Source organism: Plutella xylostella, chromosome 25 (assembly GCF_932276165.1).
Source record: "Plutella xylostella chromosome 25, ilPluXylo3.1, whole genome shotgun sequence".
Classification (NCBI taxonomy): Eukaryota; Metazoa; Arthropoda; class Insecta; order Lepidoptera; family Plutellidae; genus Plutella; species Plutella xylostella.
In genome coordinates, this window is record NC_064005.1 from 9849675 (window position 1) to 9871822 (window position 22148).

Below are 22148 nucleotides of genomic sequence, written 5' to 3' on the forward strand. Positions count from 1 at the left end.
TTCCACTGGAAAATCTATATCTCTTAATTTGTTATGACAATAATTCTTAAACAATTCTATTTGCTCCGGGCTTTTTTCACCCCAAATAACTGAGTTACACTTCGAGCCCCTCCCACACTCAGTCTTATTTACTAGTACATTGATGTTACATGTAATCTCTAACGGGAAATGGTCAGACCAATAAACATTATAATGTACCTTAGCGTCCGTTACAGTTTTCCACATAGCCTCCGACACTAGGCAGTGATCCAACCAACTTCTAGTACCATGAACGTCACTTACGTACGTATATGTGCCTGACGAGAGTCCCAGCACTTCTATATCTGCACAGCGCCACTTTTGTTCCGAACAAAAATCCATTAGTTCGTTACCGAACCGGTCCCCATAGTTTGCATTTAAGTCACCGAGTATAATTACCGAGTCTATGTTACACTCATCCACTATAGCTGCGATCTCACCTAAACACTCCGTAAACACAGGTAGGTTCTCGGCCGAGTCCGTCGGCATGTAAACAGAGAACACTAAGAGCACACGATTCGATAGCACTATTTTTATAGCAGATATACGCGCACTTTCGCACTTTATCACGGAGACCGATTTAAATAGGCTTTTCCTCCAGAGCAAAGCCACACCACCATACGGTCTCCCACGAAGTATGCCACCGCCCGTATCAACGGCCGATTTCCCCGTGTACTCGAACTCCGAATCAATGCTGCCTAGAAATGGGACATCATGTGGCAGCAGCCACGTCTCCTGCAGGGCTATGATATCAGCTGTTTGACAAAGGGATCTCACGCATTCGACTGAGCGGGTCACTGACTTACAATTAAAACTAATGCATTTAATGTTATCTTGTATCTTAACCATTAATGAATTAGTTACAAGTCTCGTCATTTGACCTTATTTTCTCCTTATTTTCATACATTTCCCTGTTAAAATAAATAAATCGACGGAATCGTATGTCCTCAGGCCACAAATCGTCATCGAGAAACAGAGGTAACTTAGCTTGTGGTACAAACACTTTATAAGCGTCATAGCGTTTCTGTTTTTTCATATTAATCTTTTTCATGGTCACAGATACACCCGTTTTTTCCTGTATATATTCAATTATATCTTCATCTTTCGTTTCTTTATCCACATTGTAGATATAAAGGGGGACTTTAATACCCGCAGCTTTGAATTTTCCTTCAGGTTGTGGAATAGCCTTGCCCTTGGATCCCTCAATGCGATTTCTCAGCCGCTTTCTCTGCACTAGCTCCCATTCAGAATTGTTTTTCTTGTCCCCTTCTCTGGTATTACTGTCACTAACGATGTCCGCTAGCGTTTTTGACTTGGGCCGCACGTCAATATTTGGTATTTTTTATGTTTTTGTGATATGTATTTTTGACACAATATCCACTCTGTCCTATCACTAACAACTATTTATTACTTGGTAGCCACTATTATAGAAACAGCGAGTCCTTACCCATGAGTTGGTCCTGCAGCGAGTCGCCGCCGCCCTCGCGCCCGGCGCTGACGGCCAGGAAGCGCGCCTGCGCCGCCGCCAGCGCCGCCGCCGACGACTCGCTGGCTGATTTGAGAGATGAGAAGGTTGACGACGCCTGGAAGATTGGGAAAAGGGACAGGTTATAAAGATATGCTTATTAAAGGGTTATACATAAGGCTGTTGAATGGCTGGTTAAGTTTACTAAAGTAACAATGGACACTCGACGGTGTATGAAAGAAGAAGCGAACTTTATAAGCTGCTAATCATAAAATACGAGTACGAGGAAAGTGAAACTAGCCGGCTCTCAGTCGTTCGGTAGTCACCACCTCCCGATGTACCTACATATAATAGTAAGCCTTATCACAGAATAATATCTAGTACCAGTAACCCTATGTATGTACTGAAACTGTACATACCTACCTGTTAATCTGTACTTATAATTATGGTTGTGAAGTAAATTAAATACTAATTATCAATTATACAAGGGGTGTTACTGGGGTGGAGGTCAGACTAGTTCGTAATACGTTGGGCTACTATTCATATATCTTGTTAAGAATTTTGGTCTTGTGGCTCCATATTCCCCGCACCCCCCGCGCGTCCCCGTGCGTCCGCTGCTCTATGTACTAGTGCCTGTGTACGTACCGCCTGCAGGATGCTGTTCTTGTGGCCGCAGGCCTGCTGGTCAACTTGCAGCGAGTGCTCGAGCTGGCGGCGGCGCCGGGCCGCGCCCCCCCGCGCCTCCGCCGCGCCCCTCCGCGCCGCCGCCGCCGCCGTCTCCGCCGACTCGAGGGCGGTTAGTTCTGATTCGAGTTGCTTGAGAGTGTTGCCGCTCTCCTGGGGAGGTGATGTAGGATTAGAATGGAGAGAAAGCGGGAGATGTGAGGGAATCGAGAATGAAGATAAACTATACAGTTGACAGACAAAAACATAATCTATCTACGTTGTGTGTTGCGTACGTTATCAAAACAATAAGTGCCACTGCCACTGGTGCCACTACAGAGTATATGAAATTTCAAACAACTATGACATTAGATTATCTCTATTGTCTAAACATGATAATCACGAGTATCAAAATAGTTTGTAGTTTGATCCTCTAAAGTCTAAAGAAAACGGCGTTTCAGACCTTAATATGGAATACATCAATGTTTGTACTCATTCAAAACGGCGAAACGGCTCGCGACCTATCACGTGAGTAGAAAAACACACCACAAAACTGGTGACTTGCGTGTGACGCTTGCGAGTCACCTCCGACTACCCCTTCAGGGATTACAGTCATGAGCATTAATTACGTATGTATCAAAGTAAAGTGTTCGTAAAGACATAAATAAACACTATTAAATACACATTACACATTACCTCATCGAGTCTCTTATTAATCTCCTTGACCTGCTGGTCGATCTGCTTGCTCTCGTCCTTCTTGCTGGCGATCTCCTGCTTCTTCTGGTCGATCTCCTGCGTGACCTCGGCCACCCGAGCGGCGGACGCGGCCGCGCTCTCCTCCGCTTTTACGTATCTGGATGAGATAGTCATTGCTTATTATTACATCACATCACGTAAAAAGGCGAAAGTTTTTGAGTGTGGTGCGTATGTTTGTAGAGAATGGTTTACTCCAAAAAGATGTAGATGGATCTAACTTAACAGCTATTCCATCTCCAAGTGTTGTGTTTCGACACCCATAACATAACAAGGTCTAGAAAACTACTAACCCATAATAGCCATAAAAAAATATTTAACCAACTTTCTGTAGATTTCTTTAAATTAATTTGGGTTTTGGGATGAAAGTTACCGTTAAAGTGGATCGGCTATGTATGCTGAAGAACGTGTGACCGGTAGGGAGATCTCCCGTGGAGACCATGAACACGCATGCGTATTGTGGCACGGCCTCCACTCCTCCAGACCAACGACTTTAATAGACAAGTAGCTGATAGTGGTTGCTTCAAGGAAGGCCGAAAACACAGTGTTGTGTGTTCTGGCGCTACTTGGAAGGTTAAAGGGATGATTGTGAGTTGATAATGATAATGACCTGTAAGCAGCATTCAGACGGGTTAGTGCTGTCAGCTCGCGCACCACCTTCTGGTACTCCTGGAACTGCGCGCGCTCCTCCTGCAGCTTCTGCAGCTTCGGCGCGATGTCCTCCTGGATTATCTGCAACACACATACATAACAGGCCAGTTGCATACCACACATGAGAACTTACACCCTACACCCCTGCAGAGACCAGAATAGACTCAAAATAAATAAAATAGCGCCAACTTCAAATCATTATAGTCTATTCCTAAACAATAGTGGTAAATATACTTGTAAAGTCAAAGACAATAATATATGTTAAACAAAAACAAGAACATCAAAAATACTTTTTCATAGTCACACAACACAAACAATGACCGACCAAGACGCCCAAACAGCCACAGCCGAGATTCGAACACAAAAGTCTCAGCACTAGAGTCAAAGCTTCAAGTATTTGGCGGGGTTGTACTAACGCAGATAGACTCACATCATTGAGTTCCCGCAGCTTGGCGTCCTTCTTCTCAATGGTCTTCTGCGCGGCCTGCTTCTTGGCCTCGTACATGCGCGTGCCCGCCGCCTCCTCCACCATCGACAGGATCTGACGAGGAAGGTACATGTTGTGTGTGAGATAGCTTACAATACACGGCTACAACGTACCCTCAACATATGCCACATATTTATTTATTTATTAACTCTTTATTGTATATAAAAACACTGAAAAAAATATATGAAAAAGTAAGTATACAAAAGCGGCCAAAAAGCAATTTCTTCTAGCCATCACTTGGTTGGTGGAGTATAGTAGCAGACTATACTAAATCTAAGAAACTCTTTTTATAGAATGAAAAAAAACAGTAAATGCAGACATAGAAATATAGAACAACAGAGAAGCTTCTCGTGTACTTAAAAGTAAAACTGTACATTCTTATTTCTGCCATCACATGGAAGGCTATATGCACTTACAATATTTCTAAATTAAGTATTGTTATGCTAACTAACACACCAAATACTCACAGTATTAAATAGTGAGTAACTATTTACAAAGAAGAGTTCAACCAATAAAAACTGCAAGTTTATTATGAACTATAGGATTCATTACCCTAGTTTTTTCAATTATTTTAGATTTAAATTAGTAATATTGTAGTATTCATACCTCCGGTGGCTTCATGTTGAGCACCTTGGTGATGCGTCCCTGCATGATGAGGAAGTGCGGGTTGTTGACGTTGAGCTGCACAGAGCAGAAAAGGTCACTCACGCGCTTGTTCTGCACATTGATGCCGTTTATCAGGTACTTGTTCTTGCCGCCCATCACCACCTGCGAGAACAGAGTTTGCTATTTGTATGTTGGTTGATAAACAAATCATTGCTGTTATTGGATATTGTTCCAAAGAGCTGTTGTGAGTGTTCTGTGCCAACATGAAGCTTATTCTATATAGAAATAAACATAAACTTATAATAGTTACTTCAGGATCTAGGAAGTTCTGTTTCACTGTGTTGTCTTTTATATCCAATCAGGGCAAACCCTATAAATATAGTCTAAAGTGAACTTAAATAAGCTCATTATGAATGTAATGCCGTCAAATCCTTTATCCCAGATAATTAAGCAATTTCTTTACAACAGATTCTTGTTTATGTTTCCCCAGACAGTCGTATTTATCCCTTTTTTCATATTTAGAGCTTTTAGTACACCTACCTGTCTGGTAACAGTGATCTCATTGTGGTTCTCGTATCCGATGGGGCACTGCGTCTTGTCACGGTTGTCGAAGGTGATGCTGACGGTGGCCTTGGTGATGCCGGCCTGCCCATGCTTGTAGATCAGCTCCTGCAGGCTGCCCGCGCGCACCTGCAACCACAAACCACACTCTCATCATACTTATATCCTCAACAGGGCTTTTATCCTGGGTAAACATCTGTTTTGCCCACAGTTTTGCCTTTAAAATAGTGCTTGTTACTAATTTTGCACAGTATACGTCGGTTTGAGAGTACTTACATTGGAAAGGTTGGTGATTCCCAGCACGAAGCATATGGAGTCGAGGATATTGGACTTGCCGGTGCCGTTGAGGCCGGTGATCGCGTTGAACTCGGGGTCGAAGCCGCTGACCTCCACGCGGTTGCCGTACGACTTGAACCCGTCCAGCACTATCGACTTGATGTACATCTTGCCGGCACTTTAAACAACCATTTACACCTTTAAACACCGAGCATTGTTCAGTTTTAAACACAGTAAACAAGGGAATCTTGGAAAAATTTAAAAGCGGGAACGTTAAACGTTAAAATGAAGCTTGTTTTGACTTTTGACAGTTGGTAAATAAAATCGTTGACAATTGATATTGACAGTTGACACAGACCAAAAAATATGTTATCAACGTGAGGATTGCGCGGCCACCATGGTATAATGAACTGAGTTTGTGGCGCGATGGTCGAAGAGGGTCGAAGCTGGAAGATCAATGGTTTTCAGCCTACAAATAAAGAAATTCTATCAGCGTATCATTAAATGCTTTCCCAGATATTAATAATTTAAAACCATAATTATGTAATATAACAGCCTATTCGATAGAACACTAGGTATTCAAAATGAAACATTGCTATGCAAAGTATGCTGGGCGCTAGTACAGGGTGAGGTGAGATGTTTTATGAAAATCTCGGTGAATCTTACTGATGTTCTACCTGTGTTGACCGCTCATAAAAAGGACTAAATTATTAAATCCTAGATGGGGATCTATTTCTTTTTAATAGACTCACGACCACGAGCAATGAAAAAGTTCCACTTGCGTACAACTGCCGTTCCATAAGTCACTGAAACTTTTTCATTGTTCGTGCTCGTGAAGTCGTGACTCTCGTGAGTGTATCTGTTTTTATGGGTTACTAGCTGTTCCCGCGCGCTTCGTTTCGCCTTAAAAAGTTTTTCCGTGGGAATTCCGGGATAAAAAGTAGCCTATGTTCTTTTCCAGGGTCTAGACTGTATGTATACCAAATTTCATTCAAATCCGTCCAGTAGTTTTGGCGTGAAAGAGTAACAGACAGACAGACAGACAGACAGACAGACACAGTTACTTTCGCATTTATAATATTAGTTAGGATTAGTTAGGATTAGGATAGTTACTTCAGGCTGCAATATTAATTTAAATAGGTAGGGACCATCTGAGTAGTCGTGCATTACAAAACCCTACTGAATAAATTTAATTTACAGCGCGGCATTTAATGTCTCGCAGGGCTCTACCCTCAACCCTATTCGGTTTCCTATGCTTATCAGCTTCTTCAACTTCCGAGCATCCGCTTCTCCAAACCTTCAGCACCAGCCAGCTCCACTAGACCCGCGGCACCATCCACACCCTCCCATGACGTGGCTCCTGCAGCCTGGTGGCAGCTCGTATCGGTCAGTCGTCGTCGGCTGCGTGCGCACGACGCATGCGCGGTGCGAGCGCGCGGTGTTGTTGTTTGTTTACGTCAGTCGCTCGGGGCCGGTCGCGTGAACTGCCACCTGCTGCTGCTGCTAGCTGCTGGTGCTGCTGCGGACTGCAGCCAGTATTCCTCGCGACACTGACCGGGACCGGCTGGCTTTCAGCGGTCTCAACGACAAAGCTTCCATAATCCCTGTAAGTTTGTGTTAAGACTATTGTGGTATTGAAAGCTCTACGACGACGACGACGCGACAAGTAGTAGTAGGATATTCTTAAAATTTACCGTAAAGTATACTGAAAACAGCCTTCATAAAGCCCATGTCATCGCCATTTTGTAATATTCATTGATATTATTATTTTTCACGTTGGTATTGTATATTACTGAATGAAATGTAGGTAATATTAGGACATTTTAGTAGACAATGATGTTACATCCTAGGTACAACAGGTGTTGGCAGTTTTCCGGCGTATTGTTGAGTTTCCTAGGAAGCGCCGCGGCGACCCGCAGAGATAGAAAGGCAAAGATAGCCGCTGAAATGCGACTCTATCTAGTCCAGTTCACACATCTTTATCTTTGGTACCCAAGTACTAATGAGTATTTTGTTAAATTACTTACTTACCTTATTTTCAGATATAAAATTGCCTAATGCGAATGTTTTGCCCTTACCTACTTACTTATTTCGGTTTCTGCATGATTAATCAATCTACAAAATTTAACAAGTACTTAGGCTTAATAACGTCAATTATTATTTATCTTACAATACTATTAGCTGCTCCCGCGAGCTTCGCTTCACCTTAAAAAGTTTTCACGTGGGATTTCCGCGATAAAAAGTAGCCTATACATATACATGTATGTATACCAAATTTCATTCAAATCCGTTCAGTAGTTTTGGCGTGAAAGAGTAACAGACAGCCATACAAACAGACACAGGTACTTTCACATTTATAATATTAGTTAGGATTAGAATTAAGTATTTGGTAGGTTCGTCCATTTAAGCATAACAAAGGCTATATTCAGTATTATTTACTATAGCAATTATGTCTATTCTTTCGTACCTAATAATGTTTATCCTCTAAGGCCCGAAAGGATACCTATTCCGAGATAAGTCGTCTATTTACTCGAGACTCGAGGAGGTAAGAAACGTCCCAGATCCTATCTAACGGCTGGGAAGATATTTTTGTCCCTCTGAAAAGCTCAGCCGCATTCGATAGGAGCATTTACCAAACGTGACTTCCTGCATGTTGCACGGCTTTCGCACTCCACAGCGGCGCATTCGATCAATATGGATTTGCGTTGCCGATTGGGAAATAATTACTTGACCGCTTGAATGCGGCTAATTAAATCAAAAAAAATTTAAAAAAATGCTCTCGTTGGATGCACTTACAGCAATGGACTGCGATTATTACAGTGTATGTTTTTCAGGCATTTTCAGAAGCCTTGCGGGTGCGGACTGCGGAAGTCAGCAGCCAAATTGTCACATATTAGACGATAGTTGAGTTGAGTAGCTAGGTACTCTAATGAAACCCCAGGCTGTGCCAATAGTAGTAATGGTGAAATAACTTATCATTTTCCTGAGTTTCATTGCCATCCATAATTTGAGTGCTGGTAATGGCTATAATTATTCAGTTAGATGGGTCGGCAGTTGATGCTTAATCATTAATGCACTGATTTAAATACGTATGCTAATCAAACTAGTGCTAGGCAGCGCCATTCATTCAATTGATTCATTACTCAAACACCTTACTTCTCCACGTTTGTAAAGTATGTTTCATAGTCTCCACGTTTAGCTCTTCTTAATTTTCAAATTTCCTCATCCACTTGCTGGGTCAATTTTTGTATTTATTCACACCGAGGAGGATGTCCTGGCTTCCTGAAAGATCACTCCGAGGGTCATTTACATTTGCGACGAAAATTTAGATCATAAAAGTAATTGCGCCTGCTTAACATCAATGATGAAGTGGGTAAGATTGTCTTGTTAACTTTCAGGAAAACATGAAGATTAAATGGAACGAGTATGGATTTCTGTGCGTTTAGGACTTGTATTAGTTTAATGATTAGATATTTTTTTACTCTGCGGAGTAACCAGCTCATAGAGTCAATTCATACATTACCCATTTCAGCCAAAAATCACATGGATGTAAGTGCGTCTTTCCGTCCCGCCGCCGTCACCATCATCTGACCAGCTACTAGTTTTCAGTAAGTTAGTTACCAAGTAGTCCTTGTATTACTGGTAATTTACCATCATTGGATTATAGTTCTGATACCTAGATAAAGGTAGGGCCTACCTGTATGGTAGGTCTACATGATATCGGAAGTGCCAGTATCAGGGGCGTGCAGCATGTCGGTGTATTTGCATATGAGTGTTATCGGCCGGCGGGCGCGGCCTTTGTGCCAATCTGTTCAATACGCCCGTGTGCCTGGCACATGTTGTATTGTAGCCTTTATGCCACCTTTATATTCTGTACCTAGGTACTATAATCAAAGCCATAGGTACCCTGCTCCATGTACTTATTACTGTGTGGACCAGACGATCGATCGATAACCGATCGAGTAACCAATGATACAATACAATGGACTGCCATTAGTCTTCTAACAGAAAATTTGATTTATCATGGATAGATAAAAAGAAAAAAAAACTTATTGATTTATCGACAGCAACATCAAGCTAGGCAACCTGGGAGTACATACGCAAATGTATAAATAACTTACGATCCACGGATAATTAACTTATCCTGAGACCGTAATGTGATCCGGCGCGTTTCCTCGTTGGCCTCAGCTGTCGCGATTCTTGTACTTATTGTTTTAAATCTTTGCAGCTTTAATTTATCATGTCCTTAAGTAATACATAATGATACATACCTATATGAGTATCTGGTACCATACACGTCTCTATCATAACGTACTACGTCAGGTAGGAACTAGGTCTATCTCATTTACCTACCTAATTCAGTGGTACATGGCTTAAGTAAGACCTATCTGCACAAGAAACTGTTTGATTGCGTTAATACAATACAATAGTAGTTAAATATTCCCACGGCTATTGATCACTTGCAATTATTGCATCTCTCCGGTGTTGGCTAATGATGTCATTAAAATATCAGCATCAGCAGGGATATTCGTTCATCTAGGGACCTAGGCATTATTTACTACTAATATTGTCCACTTATAAAATGTAGAGATTATGAGGCTTTGATCTTTTGAAGCCATTATATTCTGTTCACGTACCTGGTTATCTCTGATCATGATCATGAGATCTTTGAGCAGCTCAATGTAAACAATAGAGAAAAGTTTTCATCAAAAACTGATAACAAAATATTCAAAACAAAAATTTCTACACGACATCATGCATCGTAAGGACAAACTTTAGTAGTAAGTAGTTGTTAGGTCGCGGAAGCGGGCAAGGCCAATGTCTGAGGTGACCCAGTTCTTGTCGGAGGGGGGCGCACACCTGCAGCAGCACCCTCGTGTCAAGACACCGGGGGAGCCGGCCACGCCGGAGGTCAATGCTCCGGGGGTAGTACCGAGACCCTGCATACTTAATAAGTTAATCTGTATTTCAACCCACTTTACAAAATTTCTTCTAGACCAATAAAGTTTGGTCCTTATATTCTCCACGAGTTAGTTGATAGTAGACATGAATCTGTCCTTCGGTAGGTACCTTATGAGTATTCTTCCTCCAGTCTCAGCGTCCACTGCTTTGCCGGTGGCGCTAGGTGCAGTCATCATCAGAAGTGAACCATTGTTGTAAACTGATCAGTTCGATGCAGCCACTCCTCGAGTCCTCGCGGCCACTGGGCCGGCGCCGGACATGCGATACGGAAGGCTGCTCGTATTATAATATACTCACTTATGTATTATACACGGAGGTCGGAACTACAATGACTCATTTCTTGGATAAATGTGCTGATTGCGTTTGCAAGTAAGGACAGCTTATGAAAGCAAAGTAGGCAAAACCATGAAATACACTGAAACATAGGATATCTACGGGCGTGTTGAGTAGGTACTTACATAAGTTTATACTTAAAGCAAACTCAAGGAACTGTATTCATTGTTAAGTAAACGGAGTTATCGTGAGCTCGCGGTTCAGTGAGCAAACATGGTGACCGCGGCACTATCTTTGTATAGCTAAAGAATAACAGTTAAGTATTGTAAGCATGTTACAGTAGGAGTAGGAACTAGGAACTTAGCCTCGTTTTGATCAGTCATATTACTAGTAGGTAGACCTCAGATCAAGAAAATAGAGATAGATCAAGAAGATAGAGACATAATACTTCCCATTCCCACATTTCCCACCCAAACATAGCACCTATAATACATAGGTTTTTTTTAATTTTATTAGAAATAATGGACAGTATTTTGTTAAGTATCAGTGAAGTACCATTTTTATTGCATCTGGAATGCACTGCCTGTGCCGCCCTGGTCGATGGTCTGAGAATCGGCTGCAGGGCGCATACTGATGGGTAACGGACCTACGTATGTACCTATTCATCTATACTCTATACGTGGGTATCTATAGTTAGAATAAAACACCTATAAAATATGTCCAAGCCGGCCTATTAGGTTTCGAGATCGATGTAGACAGACTTATTGATTACTTTGATTATGGAATTCTCCCTGACGACATTGCGTAGGTGTAGACTGTAGCGTCCACCCTACACCTACGCAATCTCGTGAAAGCCACCATGAATCGTAACTATCCGTCTAGATATTGTATCGAGTGTTCTGTCAATAAGTGTAACAAACTCCGCGCAACTGCTCCAATATCCGACGCTAGTTTCCCGAATAGTGTGCCCGTCACGTGTCCGCGCCGGCCCGTCCCCGGCCCGCCCCGGCCCGGCCCGCCTAGGACGCATCCTGCGCGATATCGATCACACGTCATACGTGCATAAAGGTGCACTAGAACTAGCGCTCCCACCCCCGCGCCTAGCTGCTAGCTGCTAGCTAGATAGTGTACAGTTACTGTCAATTACAGTCAACTGGAGGAAACAGGCGGCTTCATGTATAGCCTCATTCATTTATGTACTTATTGGTTTATCTAGCGCTTAGAAAACTTTTCCTTTACATGTTGATGTACAATATGTATATACACAATTACATATACATAGTTGGCTACATAGTTGTACAGTAAAATTACCATCAGTAAGTATTGTTCACTTTGTAGTTTTGTTGGAAAGCTAAACCATGAACTTCGGTATAGAGGTATATAAACCATTTGTTGAAGAAAAACAAACAACAATCTTTTATTTTTAACTCAATGTACGACGTATGAAGTTCAACGTGATTAAAAATTATAATTCTATGTTAAAAGAGCCGGTGAACCGATTTAGTAACGAGTACTATTGTGATGGAATTAACGTGTATTCAAAATACGGCAGACAGTTTTTTGTACAATGAACACTTGAAAGCATTCCTGTTTCTGATTACAGGGGCTGAGGTCAAGTCTTGTAAGGGATCCGAAAATTATACTGAATATATTATGCGGCAGAACCGCATAGTTCGATTTACTTTAAGTTTATGAAGAATGAAGATGCTTCTTTGACTATAAAGCTTTCAGTAGTTTGATTTACAGTTACAGCGCCGTAAAAATCTTCAGTTGTAATAAACAGATAATAATAAAAGTGGTGCGTCCTTGCCGCCACCGCTTATTTACATCTCTCGGCACTTGCTCATCTTCACCACTATCAAACGACCACTTTATTCATTTACATTCGTTTTACTAGTAGTTTTAGTTTAAAATTTTAATAACGATAAGTACTCGTATCTAGAATGGAAGTTAACTCATGTTTCCCTACTTTGCATAAATATGAATGCGTGAGGTATTCAAATGTAAAAATATTATCATATTATGACAAGTTTCAGTGGTTCCTCATCACGTTATTAAGTAATCGGTAGCCCGACTTGCCTTTTCCATAAATATTTATAAAAATAAAATAACTATAAACTAGGTAAGTAATTGAAATGTTAACTTAAATGGTAGTAGAACGGTACTGGTACCACAAGTATTGCTAAATCCATTTCAATTTCAGCCTAAACGTTTCCTTGAAATAATCTCTGGGTGCATATAGTGAATGGGTTGACCGTATTTTCCATTGGTCCCTGTCGTCTGTTGCGAGACTGTGCGATGTACGGCGACTGTGGCGAGGTGGCGACCCAATAACGACTCCGATGAATGGACGTGACGCAGGGCACGTCGGGCTTATAGGATTACGTTGTGTGTCTGTTGTCTGACCGTCTGCTAGCCAAATGTGACCGAGTCGGACCTGCGGCTACAGTCGCAATGATTCGCAGCGGCGGGCGGCGGGCTAGTGCACACACAATAGAGCTGACGCGACTGTGGACGCACCTCGCATACTAACTCCTCATTACTTGACTCTAGAAAGGTTACTCCTACTAAAAAAAAACGAACGGTGAAAGCTGTCTTGCAATCAACAATATTAATTACTACGAAATAGAGTCATGGTTAGGACAGTTTCGTTTTTCGTTAGCTGAAGTGACCTCCGGCCGCGGTCACCACGGTGCATGGAGACTAGTGCAGCAGGAATGTGAGCCCGGTGTATGATGTACGAGCGGTGGAAGTGATTCGCTTGCGGGTGGGCCGCCGGAGTGACTGGTGCGTGACTCACCGGATCAATATTGAAAGTGGATAGTAAAAATGTTATGTGTTTTGTTGACGGCTTAAAGAGTACTTTAGGAATTATACATACATGTATTACACACACGTATTTTTTATATTTAATGACTTCTTATTATAAGGTTACTATTTTCTTCCACTTTTTAGCATGATTATCAATCAAGGTCCTAGTTCAGAGTCTCTACAGGCTCTAGATGTTAGCCACATCTGCTTGCAGCCAGCCACCTGATTATTCCTTGCCTTGTGCAAATGCTGACTTCTCTTGTTTCATACTCTCCTGGTAATCCCAAGTCCTTTGATGTTCCAGCACGTTGGCGGCCTCAGTGGAGTGGGTGCGGCTCGCGAGCGAGCGCGCGGCGTGGGCGGCGCGGGGCGGCGGGGGCGCGGGGGGCGGCGGGGGCGCGAGGGGCGCGGGGGCGCGCTGTCCGCGGGGCTGCTCGCCGCCACCGCGCTTGCCCTGGCCCTACTACCTCACGCAGCCCGCGGTGATGTCGTCTTCCGGGTGCCAGAAGTGCTGGTTAGTGAACATTTCTTTATTATACACAACGCTTCCGACCTTTAGATCCTGCCTTGTTGTCCATTCAAAAACTGTCTTATCTTAAGAGCTACCGCCTCTTTGTCAGATATGTATTAACATTATCTCTGGGACTATAGTCCATAGCCAGAGCTTGTTTATGAGATGAAGAGTCTGTGATTGGTCGCAGGTTCGCCACACTGCCGCTCCCCGCGCCGTCGGATCCGGCTTCCGAAACGCCTCTGCCGCCGGAGGAGGAGGAGGAGGAAGCGGGGGGGTCGCGGGGGGCGCGGGGGGGCAGCAGCAGCCGCTCTACGAGGAGTACTTCGTGGAGCACGACGTGTCCACCGCCGACGCGCGCGCCGCCGCCCGGAAACTAAACACTGACGGAAGTGAGTGCTGCTCGAGTTTCTAATGCCCTGGTACTTCCAGGAGAGATAGATCTATGTTTCTTTTTCGTATTTTTAGTGATTTTCAACAGAGAAACGGTATGAGTGCCGTTTGGGCTTGTGATTTAACAAAAGCCAGTTGCGTGCCAATCCTCCAGTTAGTTAGCCCGCATGATTAAAACTCCCGATAAACGTGACTCATTTCACAAGGAGTTCAACGAGCCGCTATTTTGAGATCTTTCACAACGAGAACCCTTATTAATTTCAGTTTCCTTAAATTGGCTAATAACATACCTACTTTACCATGAAAAGTTTACAAAGTAAGAAGCTGTTGAAATTAGGCCCGTTTGCACAAGTAGTCCAACGTGATTCTGTAGCTCGAAAAGGAGGCATGTGGCCCCGAGTGGCGCCACCGGGTAGGCAGGGAGATAATTGACGATTTGCTCAGGAACTAAGCTGATGTCGTCACCGCGCCCGATGGGCCGCGACCGTCAAGGTCACTGCATCGACGTGAACTAGAGGGCCACAATACAACCGAACTGGGTCACTGAGATGGGACAAATCTATGGGCTCTGGGCTAGACAAGGGGGGGAATGAGTGACTACCTTGTGCAATATAACAAGGAGCCTTGAGTACCGGACTGAAGAGCTTTTTATTGTTTAAGTGTTTCACATTTTATAAATATGATGAAGTCTGTTTTATGTTGAATACTGGGCAGACTTGATATTACAAGACAGATGGTCAGAAGTAAGGAGTGTTGGTACTATATGATTGCCGGCCACGTATGTAATGTTGGTAAGAACCTTATTGTCTTGTGTAGTCTTAATTTATTGTTATGTGTGACAGTCTGGGACTCTAATAATAGAACTACATGGTTCCAACATACTGCAGTGTTCCTTCATTGGATGGTTAGTCATCTTCAATTAATGGAGGCAAATAGGGCAGGAATTCCAAGGATACCAGTAAACTCAGACCTGTTTATTTTCTATTAGATACATGATCTGAATGTAGAGCCTCGTTTTCGTAAGATTGAGGTAAATAAATTTTCATTTATTGTGGTTATAAATGGCAATGACACGGACGGCTTTGAGTAATCGAAGGTTGCTCGCTACAATAAGAAAATATCATAAAAACTAGACAAATGGTCAGCGTTTGCTCAACCGCGTTAAATTATTGATAGAAAAACGACGCGACAAAAACATTGTAGAGTTCTATTTCCTATGTAATAATAACATGCGCGTGAAGCAAAACAAGGCTACTGAAGAATTTTAAAAATCATTTCAGTGCGTTACGTTACAGGACAGGATTTCACTTTTGAATATTGATAGTAGAAAATCTGTTTAAAAAAAGTATAAAATTCACTGAATGAAAGAATACCCAATAGCTATTTTACGTGCTAAAAGGTTTTCCTTGTTAAACGAGGAGAAATCAGTATAAAATATCGAAATGGGTCAAACTGATAGGTACCTACCAACACTACCAACATTATAGCAGTTATAACGAGATCGGCAATAAAATAAGTGTAGGGGGAGGCGGTGACGTCAGAGTGGAGTCATTCTGCGGGGGAGAACAACTTAGATACCACTACATTAAATTACTATGAAAAGGAAGCCTATTCTAGTTTCTTCAAAGACATCATTATTGCCATCGCGTGTCTCGTGAGCACGTAATTTGACTTTTGAGTAAGTTGTAGAATGTTCGCGTAACGACGCTATACCGTGTCGCATATCTCTCTGACATCTTTGATATGCATCAGAACAGAATATGTCCGGAAAAACAGCAGGAAGCCAGAATTTGGGACAACGCAAGTACTAGCTATAGTAGCTATGTGCTACCTGGCTATTAGGCAATTTGGCAATGAGCCACCAGGGCCGCAGGGCGGGGCTGCAGTAATCACAGGGTCCACACAGGGCAGCAATTGACAAAAACCCGCAGGTATGATTAGATTCGCGCCGCCATTGTTGCCAGCCCTCATTGTGTGACATTGCACTACGCAGGAGGTCACATTCGTTCTTCCACTAACTTCACCTGTTGATGTGGAAGTACATCTTTTCAACTTCCGATATCAATTAAAACTTCCTCTACTGTGTCTCCTCCTGTGGTGAAGTATTCATAAAATGTAACTTGTTAAGTAGCTTAAAGTGATATCAGATGGGATTAACTGTAAAGAAGAGAAAGTTTACTGCCACATCATTATATTTATTCCCCCTTTTGGGGAATAAATATAATTATGTGGCAGTAAGTTTAAAACCCTTAGACAAACCCGTGATCAGCAACTTGACGCCATCGACTGGAAATAACACACCGAAATGATAAAGTTAATAACTCCACATCACTGCTATTATTACGTTGTTGAAAGTGTCATGATGTTTAATAAGCCTCCTCATTCACTGACTTCAGTAATTTACGGGTAATAAAAAAAATCCAGCAAATTAAGTTTTAATTCCGCAGCCTTGGGCGAGGATGTGATGTGAGTAATAAATAGTAATGAACGGCGGCGGGCGGGGTTCATTATGTGAGCGCGGCCAGTTGTCTAATTAGTGCGACAGTACAGGGGGTCATTCTATATTAAGAAATATGAAATTTCCGAGTGCTGTTACCCTAACCATGACTCAGTCTCGTTGCGATAACCGTTCGATTGCAGGTCAGTCTCACTCTAGTAACTTAGTTTTTGTTAAGCTAGAGTAACCTGCTAGACCTATGAGGAGTCCTTCGTCAAGTCGCGCGCCTTAGAGTCGCGCGCCGCGCGAGTTGGCATCTACTGTTTTTTTATATCATCAACTCGCGTGCCCATGTAAAGTACATGTAAAGTACGGTCAGATGCAAACGAATTGAAACTAAAAAATATAGTTAAATATTGTCCCCTGGCTGATTAGCATAAGAAGGTACCGACTAGACAGTCGCCATTAAAGTAGGTAGATGCTTTGATTTCGGGACAATAAAGCCTATGTTGGAAGTGCGGAATGAGGCAAAAGGGGATGTGACCTATGACGCATGATACCCAAGATTGCTATCTCTCTCATCCCGTGCGCCAATTTTACCTGTCATAGCTATGTCCTTCAAGTTTTTGTTGCAAAAACCGGTTTAAAGGGTTAAAACGTCATCATTGTTTTAGTGACGTCGTTTTAGTGTTACTCCTAATGCGAAGCAGTTACATTAATTACAGTGTTGATAAGTAATAAGCCAATTTTTTGTTGTTGATTATTATTAGAATATTATATCTTAAATTATACATCTCCGAAAGGATATTGTGTTTTATTTTAAGGTAAAGTCCTATAAAATACCCTATACATTTTAAGTAGTTACCTTAAGCATAAATAGCATAATAAATTATAACTTTTGTGGCTGACTCTACATATTTTCACAGTCGAGCGAGTTGACGACAAAAAACGTAGGTAAATACGGTAGGGGCAACTCGCGCGCGGCGCGCGAGTCAAAGGCGCGCGACTTGACGAAGGACTCAATGCGGAGTGTAGGCAGCCTCGCTATAGGACGCCGAAGCGGAAACATGAAACTTACTAATAAATAGGTACATACTCGTACTTGTGTACACTATGTTTACCTCTGTCATCATTATTTTATTGCTCATCATCAGGTACCTACACAAAGAGCTGCTACCTATCTGTAGGATGGAATCTAACGACTGAACCATATTGTAAAACTTTTTAATGTAAGGTAGGATAAAATTGATTGTCTCTTCTATATAATTATATATTATGTCACTCCTAACGACCATAGTAAATAGGTCTTATAACATTCTGACTCAATCAGGTGCAGTGAAGAAGCGCTCTATATTGAATTAAACATAACTAACTCTGAAAAGCTCATTCAAGCCACACGACACGTCCAACACCCATTGTCTACTTCACACAATACCTACCTCCATTACTCACGGCCTATCCACGTCCATCGCTGCTCCTTCACCAACAATGACGAATCTGTATCTAAGTGAAGACGCAATGTACGCATACGTCTCATATCAAATTGCTGACTTAATTTCAATTGAATCAATAGATCGTTGCAATTACATTGCAACGAGCGATGCCAGCTGCAGGTTTATGTTCTGGGCCGTGGATCGATTACCGACCATGTTCAATGGCGTGTTGTATTTGATGTGCCTATAAAATGGCTAATTATGATGTCTTTCCTGTTAGTTACTAGTTACTACGCAGGACTGATAGTCTCTCTTTTTATACGATCCTTTGGAGAAATCCTGAGCATAGCCTTTTCCTTATCACGTTGAGGTACTTTACATTGGTAGAACAGTCCAACCGCAGATCAGTTAGACAGGTAGCTTGTAGTGGTGGGTGGGATGAAGCGCGATATGGGACAGGGTCTATATCTAGATATTGCTTACTGCACTATTATAGGCTGATGCAATTTTTTATGCTGCCTTTCCAGATACACACCCAAAATATACCGGCCAAAACCTTACCTTACACCCAAACTATACCAACCGCTCATCATCATGTCCCTCCTGTTCCAGTGGTGGACTACAACGAGGGCGCGCCGCGTCTGCCGGGCGGCTGCGGGGCGTGCTCGCGGCGCGACCGGCAGTACTGCGAGACGCGGCTGCTGGCGGACCACTGCTGCTGCGAGCCGCGCTACGTGCCCGAGCCGCTGCCCTGGCTGCCGCACACGTGCTACGCGGGCCCGCGCCGCTGCACGCCGCTGGCCGGCGACTGCGAGCGGTACTCGCGCCTGCGGGACTGCTGCTGCTACAACGTGCTCGCCAAGCGATGTGAGTGCCTGTTATTTACCCCTGCTCATGTACGAGTAGCTGATACTAGTCAGCTGCTCCATGTCCCACAACACAAGGAAGGGAAACCTTGCCACTCTTCTTATCGTATCGGTGAAAGTCACAAGGGTTTGACTGACAGATAAGCATCAGTGGCTAACTGCTAGGGTGCGCCAAAAGAACATTTATTATGAAAAGATGGATATGGATGTAGGTATTTCGATTCAGGAGGTTCCTTTTGTGCAGCCCACTTTGTATAACTTTGCCATCCTCAGTTACCAGAGATAGATAATAACCAGCTTCTCATCCTTCCGAATGTTTTGGGATCCTACATATATCATCTAACTTTACAATCGCATTACGAGTATCACTAATCTAAAATAACATAGTACCGCTCGCTACAAGTTCAATTCAAACAAGACTCTAATGCGCGGCTAGCGTGTGAATCAATTTAAATGGATCAAATTGTCAACACAAGACCTATGGCTTCCTTAATTCCTGTCTAATCAGGTCATCCTAATTGTCTTAAACAACAACTGACACGCACCACCGATATAAAATTAGCAAATTAGATTTCGGGTCATATGAAAAGCCATAAAAATTACTATGATCTTATGTGTTTGCTGGATATAGGCCTAATAGCGCCTCCACTTCTCTGTCCTCTTGCTCAGCCTGCTGTCCATTCGTCTGTCAACGACATCTGGCTTCCACAACTGACAGAAATTTTGAGCAGCGGTTAATATATAATGAGGTCCATAATGTTATGCTTGCAGTGGACTATACGGGCTGTCTGTGTGTGTCTCTGATTCGTCCTGTACTTGACTCACGACTATGACTTATGACCTCATGTGTGGTCTCCTCATGTTGCAGGGAAGAACATCCTGTCTCGCTCCCCGCAGGCAGTGGCGGGCGGCGCGTCGCTGCTGCTGGTCAGCATCGTCATGGTGCTGGTGCGCCTGTGACCCGCCGCCCCCCGCGCGCCGCGCGCCCCCCTGCTGCCTCTGGTGCCCGTGTAGCCACCCCCGCGCCCCGCTGCTGCCCCCCGCCCCCGTGTAGCCGCCCTCCACACCCCGCTATTGCCCCTCAAGACGATCAGATCCTTACGAAACCAACACCCTTACTGCAAGGATGTAAAGCAGAGGTTACGGTGCCAGCGTTCTGATCAGTCCCTCAATGAAGAACCAGCTTCCACGGGTAAAATGTGTAGTTCTGGAGATGGCAGCAAACCTTGATCGCTACTGCAGCATCACGACACGGGGAGCCTCGTGGAGCCTCGACCACGAGCGAGAGCAAACGCCAGCTCGCCTGCGAGCTAGCTGCTATATTGCTTCCCCATTCATTATTTAATTGTGACTGGCAATTCCGGTATTTCAAGTATACCATGCATAAAATATTTTTTAATGTCTTCGCTAAAGAATACAACTAAGGAACTTGACTTATATTTTGTCGTAGGCTTTGACAGTTGACATAATACAAATTAATTTGTACCTAATTGTTTCTGTAATGCAATCAAATGCATATAAAAAAGAAGACTAACTAACTTCCACCAAAGATAAAATTTTCGATCAACATTATTACTTCCATTTTTATACTATACTAGTTTTATTTAAGTATATGAATTGTTCTATACATATACTTTCAATATGGCAGGCATAGTAGAGTAAAAAGGCTTTGTAAAAATATTATATTATGTACAAGTAGGTAGGCCACCTACCTAAGGACAGGGTAAGAATAAAGTGTTGGACTGAGAAAAGGTAGGGTACGCCATTCGCCAATGTTACCAAGTTATCATAGAAAGAAACAGATTCCAGTTTACGTAAGTATTATTACCTATTATTGATTGATTTGACTTATTATTCACTCATTCATACATGAGTGCTTTACAATTATGAAATGATGTTACAAATAATTTAAAAATCAGTCAATAATTTAATAAGATACTTTACTTATCAAGTTTAGGTGTTTTAAGAGTTTCAGTACAGAAACATTCCGAAGAGGCTCTTCTAACATTTTCTATTTTCTAAATGATATTTTAACAATATTTAAAAAAGATTTCAACATAAACTTTTTATAATCTCTACCAGTAAGTGGTTTATCGATGTCTGAGCCATGTGATGGCGAATATTTATCTGTTCGTGGCCTAAATGTGTAGTTTTAGAAGTAGGATAGTGAAACTTTGTCGTTCAAATATTTTTATTTATTTTATTATTGAATGTATTACTAATCTATTTCAATGAGTTGTGTAACTTTGTTGTAATTAAGTATCTATAAGTTTATTTAATTATTATGTTGAAGTTACAGGTGCGTTATGTTTAAAAGTTATCTAATTGGGTATTTCATTCACCATCATGAAATGAGGGTTTAAAAATTTATTTAGATTTTATTTCGTGTAAGTTAAGTACCTGTGTATTTGGTTTATTTATGAAACTAAAATTATATTACAAAACGATCGATAATTTTTCCACGGTCTGTAGAAATAATAAATGTCTATTTATGTAAATTGATGTTACCTACTAATACTTACATAAATATGGTAAAATAAAGATTTTATTACCAGTAATACACATCGAAAATACGTTTCATTTTGATTACTACGCCGCACTTCCCTTCGCTCACTAAGTAATAGTTATAGTTATCTAACTCACTAAGTATGCTCCGATGAGTACCTAAACGTACTATCACAAGCTACAGTCCAGCCTCACAGCCACTCACAGCTAAACCCACTGTCTATATTTCTAGAGGGAGCCTGAAACTTTTACAATAGCAATATCCAAGCACTGTAACAGTACCTCTACATACTGCTCGGGGAATCATAGCAACTCTCTGAATGTAACGACCACGGATTTCCGCGGAAGGGACCAACGAGTCACCGCCTCCCCACGTTTCCTCCGTGAGTGGAGTAGCTTACACAAAGAACAGGCACCTGGGACTGTAGCCCACGTCCCAGGTGCCTCATGGTATGGGGGTCGAACAGGAAATAAAAC

The 22148-nt window shown here is 42.4% G+C and overlaps 2 protein-coding genes across 2 annotated transcripts in view; one reads left to right on the forward strand and one right to left on the reverse strand.

The window, feature by feature from the left end:
* Window positions 1-5776, reverse strand: part of LOC105392835 (structural maintenance of chromosomes protein 2) — a 31869-nt gene extending 26093 nt beyond the window's left edge. The window contains exons 1-8 of the mRNA XM_048630409.1: window positions 5481-5776; window positions 5184-5333; window positions 4644-4805; window positions 3981-4091; window positions 3510-3631; window positions 2843-2999; window positions 2129-2320; window positions 1466-1601 (exon numbers count right to left, since the gene is read on the reverse strand). Coding sequence (XP_048486366.1) covers window positions 1466-1601; window positions 2129-2320; window positions 2843-2999; window positions 3510-3631; window positions 3981-4091; window positions 4644-4805; window positions 5184-5333; window positions 5481-5648 — 1198 coding nt within the window. The 5' untranslated portion in view covers window positions 5649-5776. The remainder of the gene's footprint in view (window positions 1-1465; window positions 1602-2128; window positions 2321-2842; window positions 3000-3509; window positions 3632-3980; window positions 4092-4643; window positions 4806-5183; window positions 5334-5480) is intronic.
* A 1706-nt stretch (window positions 5777-7482) lies between these two features.
* On the forward strand, window positions 7483-21728 carry LOC105392741. Its single transcript, XM_048630410.1, has 6 exons — window positions 7483-7486; window positions 7970-8025; window positions 13831-14040; window positions 14228-14429; window positions 18913-19167; window positions 20035-21728. Exons 1-6 carry the CDS (start codon window positions 7483-7485, stop codon window positions 20124-20126), a joined length of 819 nt encoding a protein of 272 aa, XP_048486367.1. The 3' UTR covers window positions 20127-21728.
* The last annotated feature ends 420 nt before the right edge of the window (window positions 21729-22148 follow it).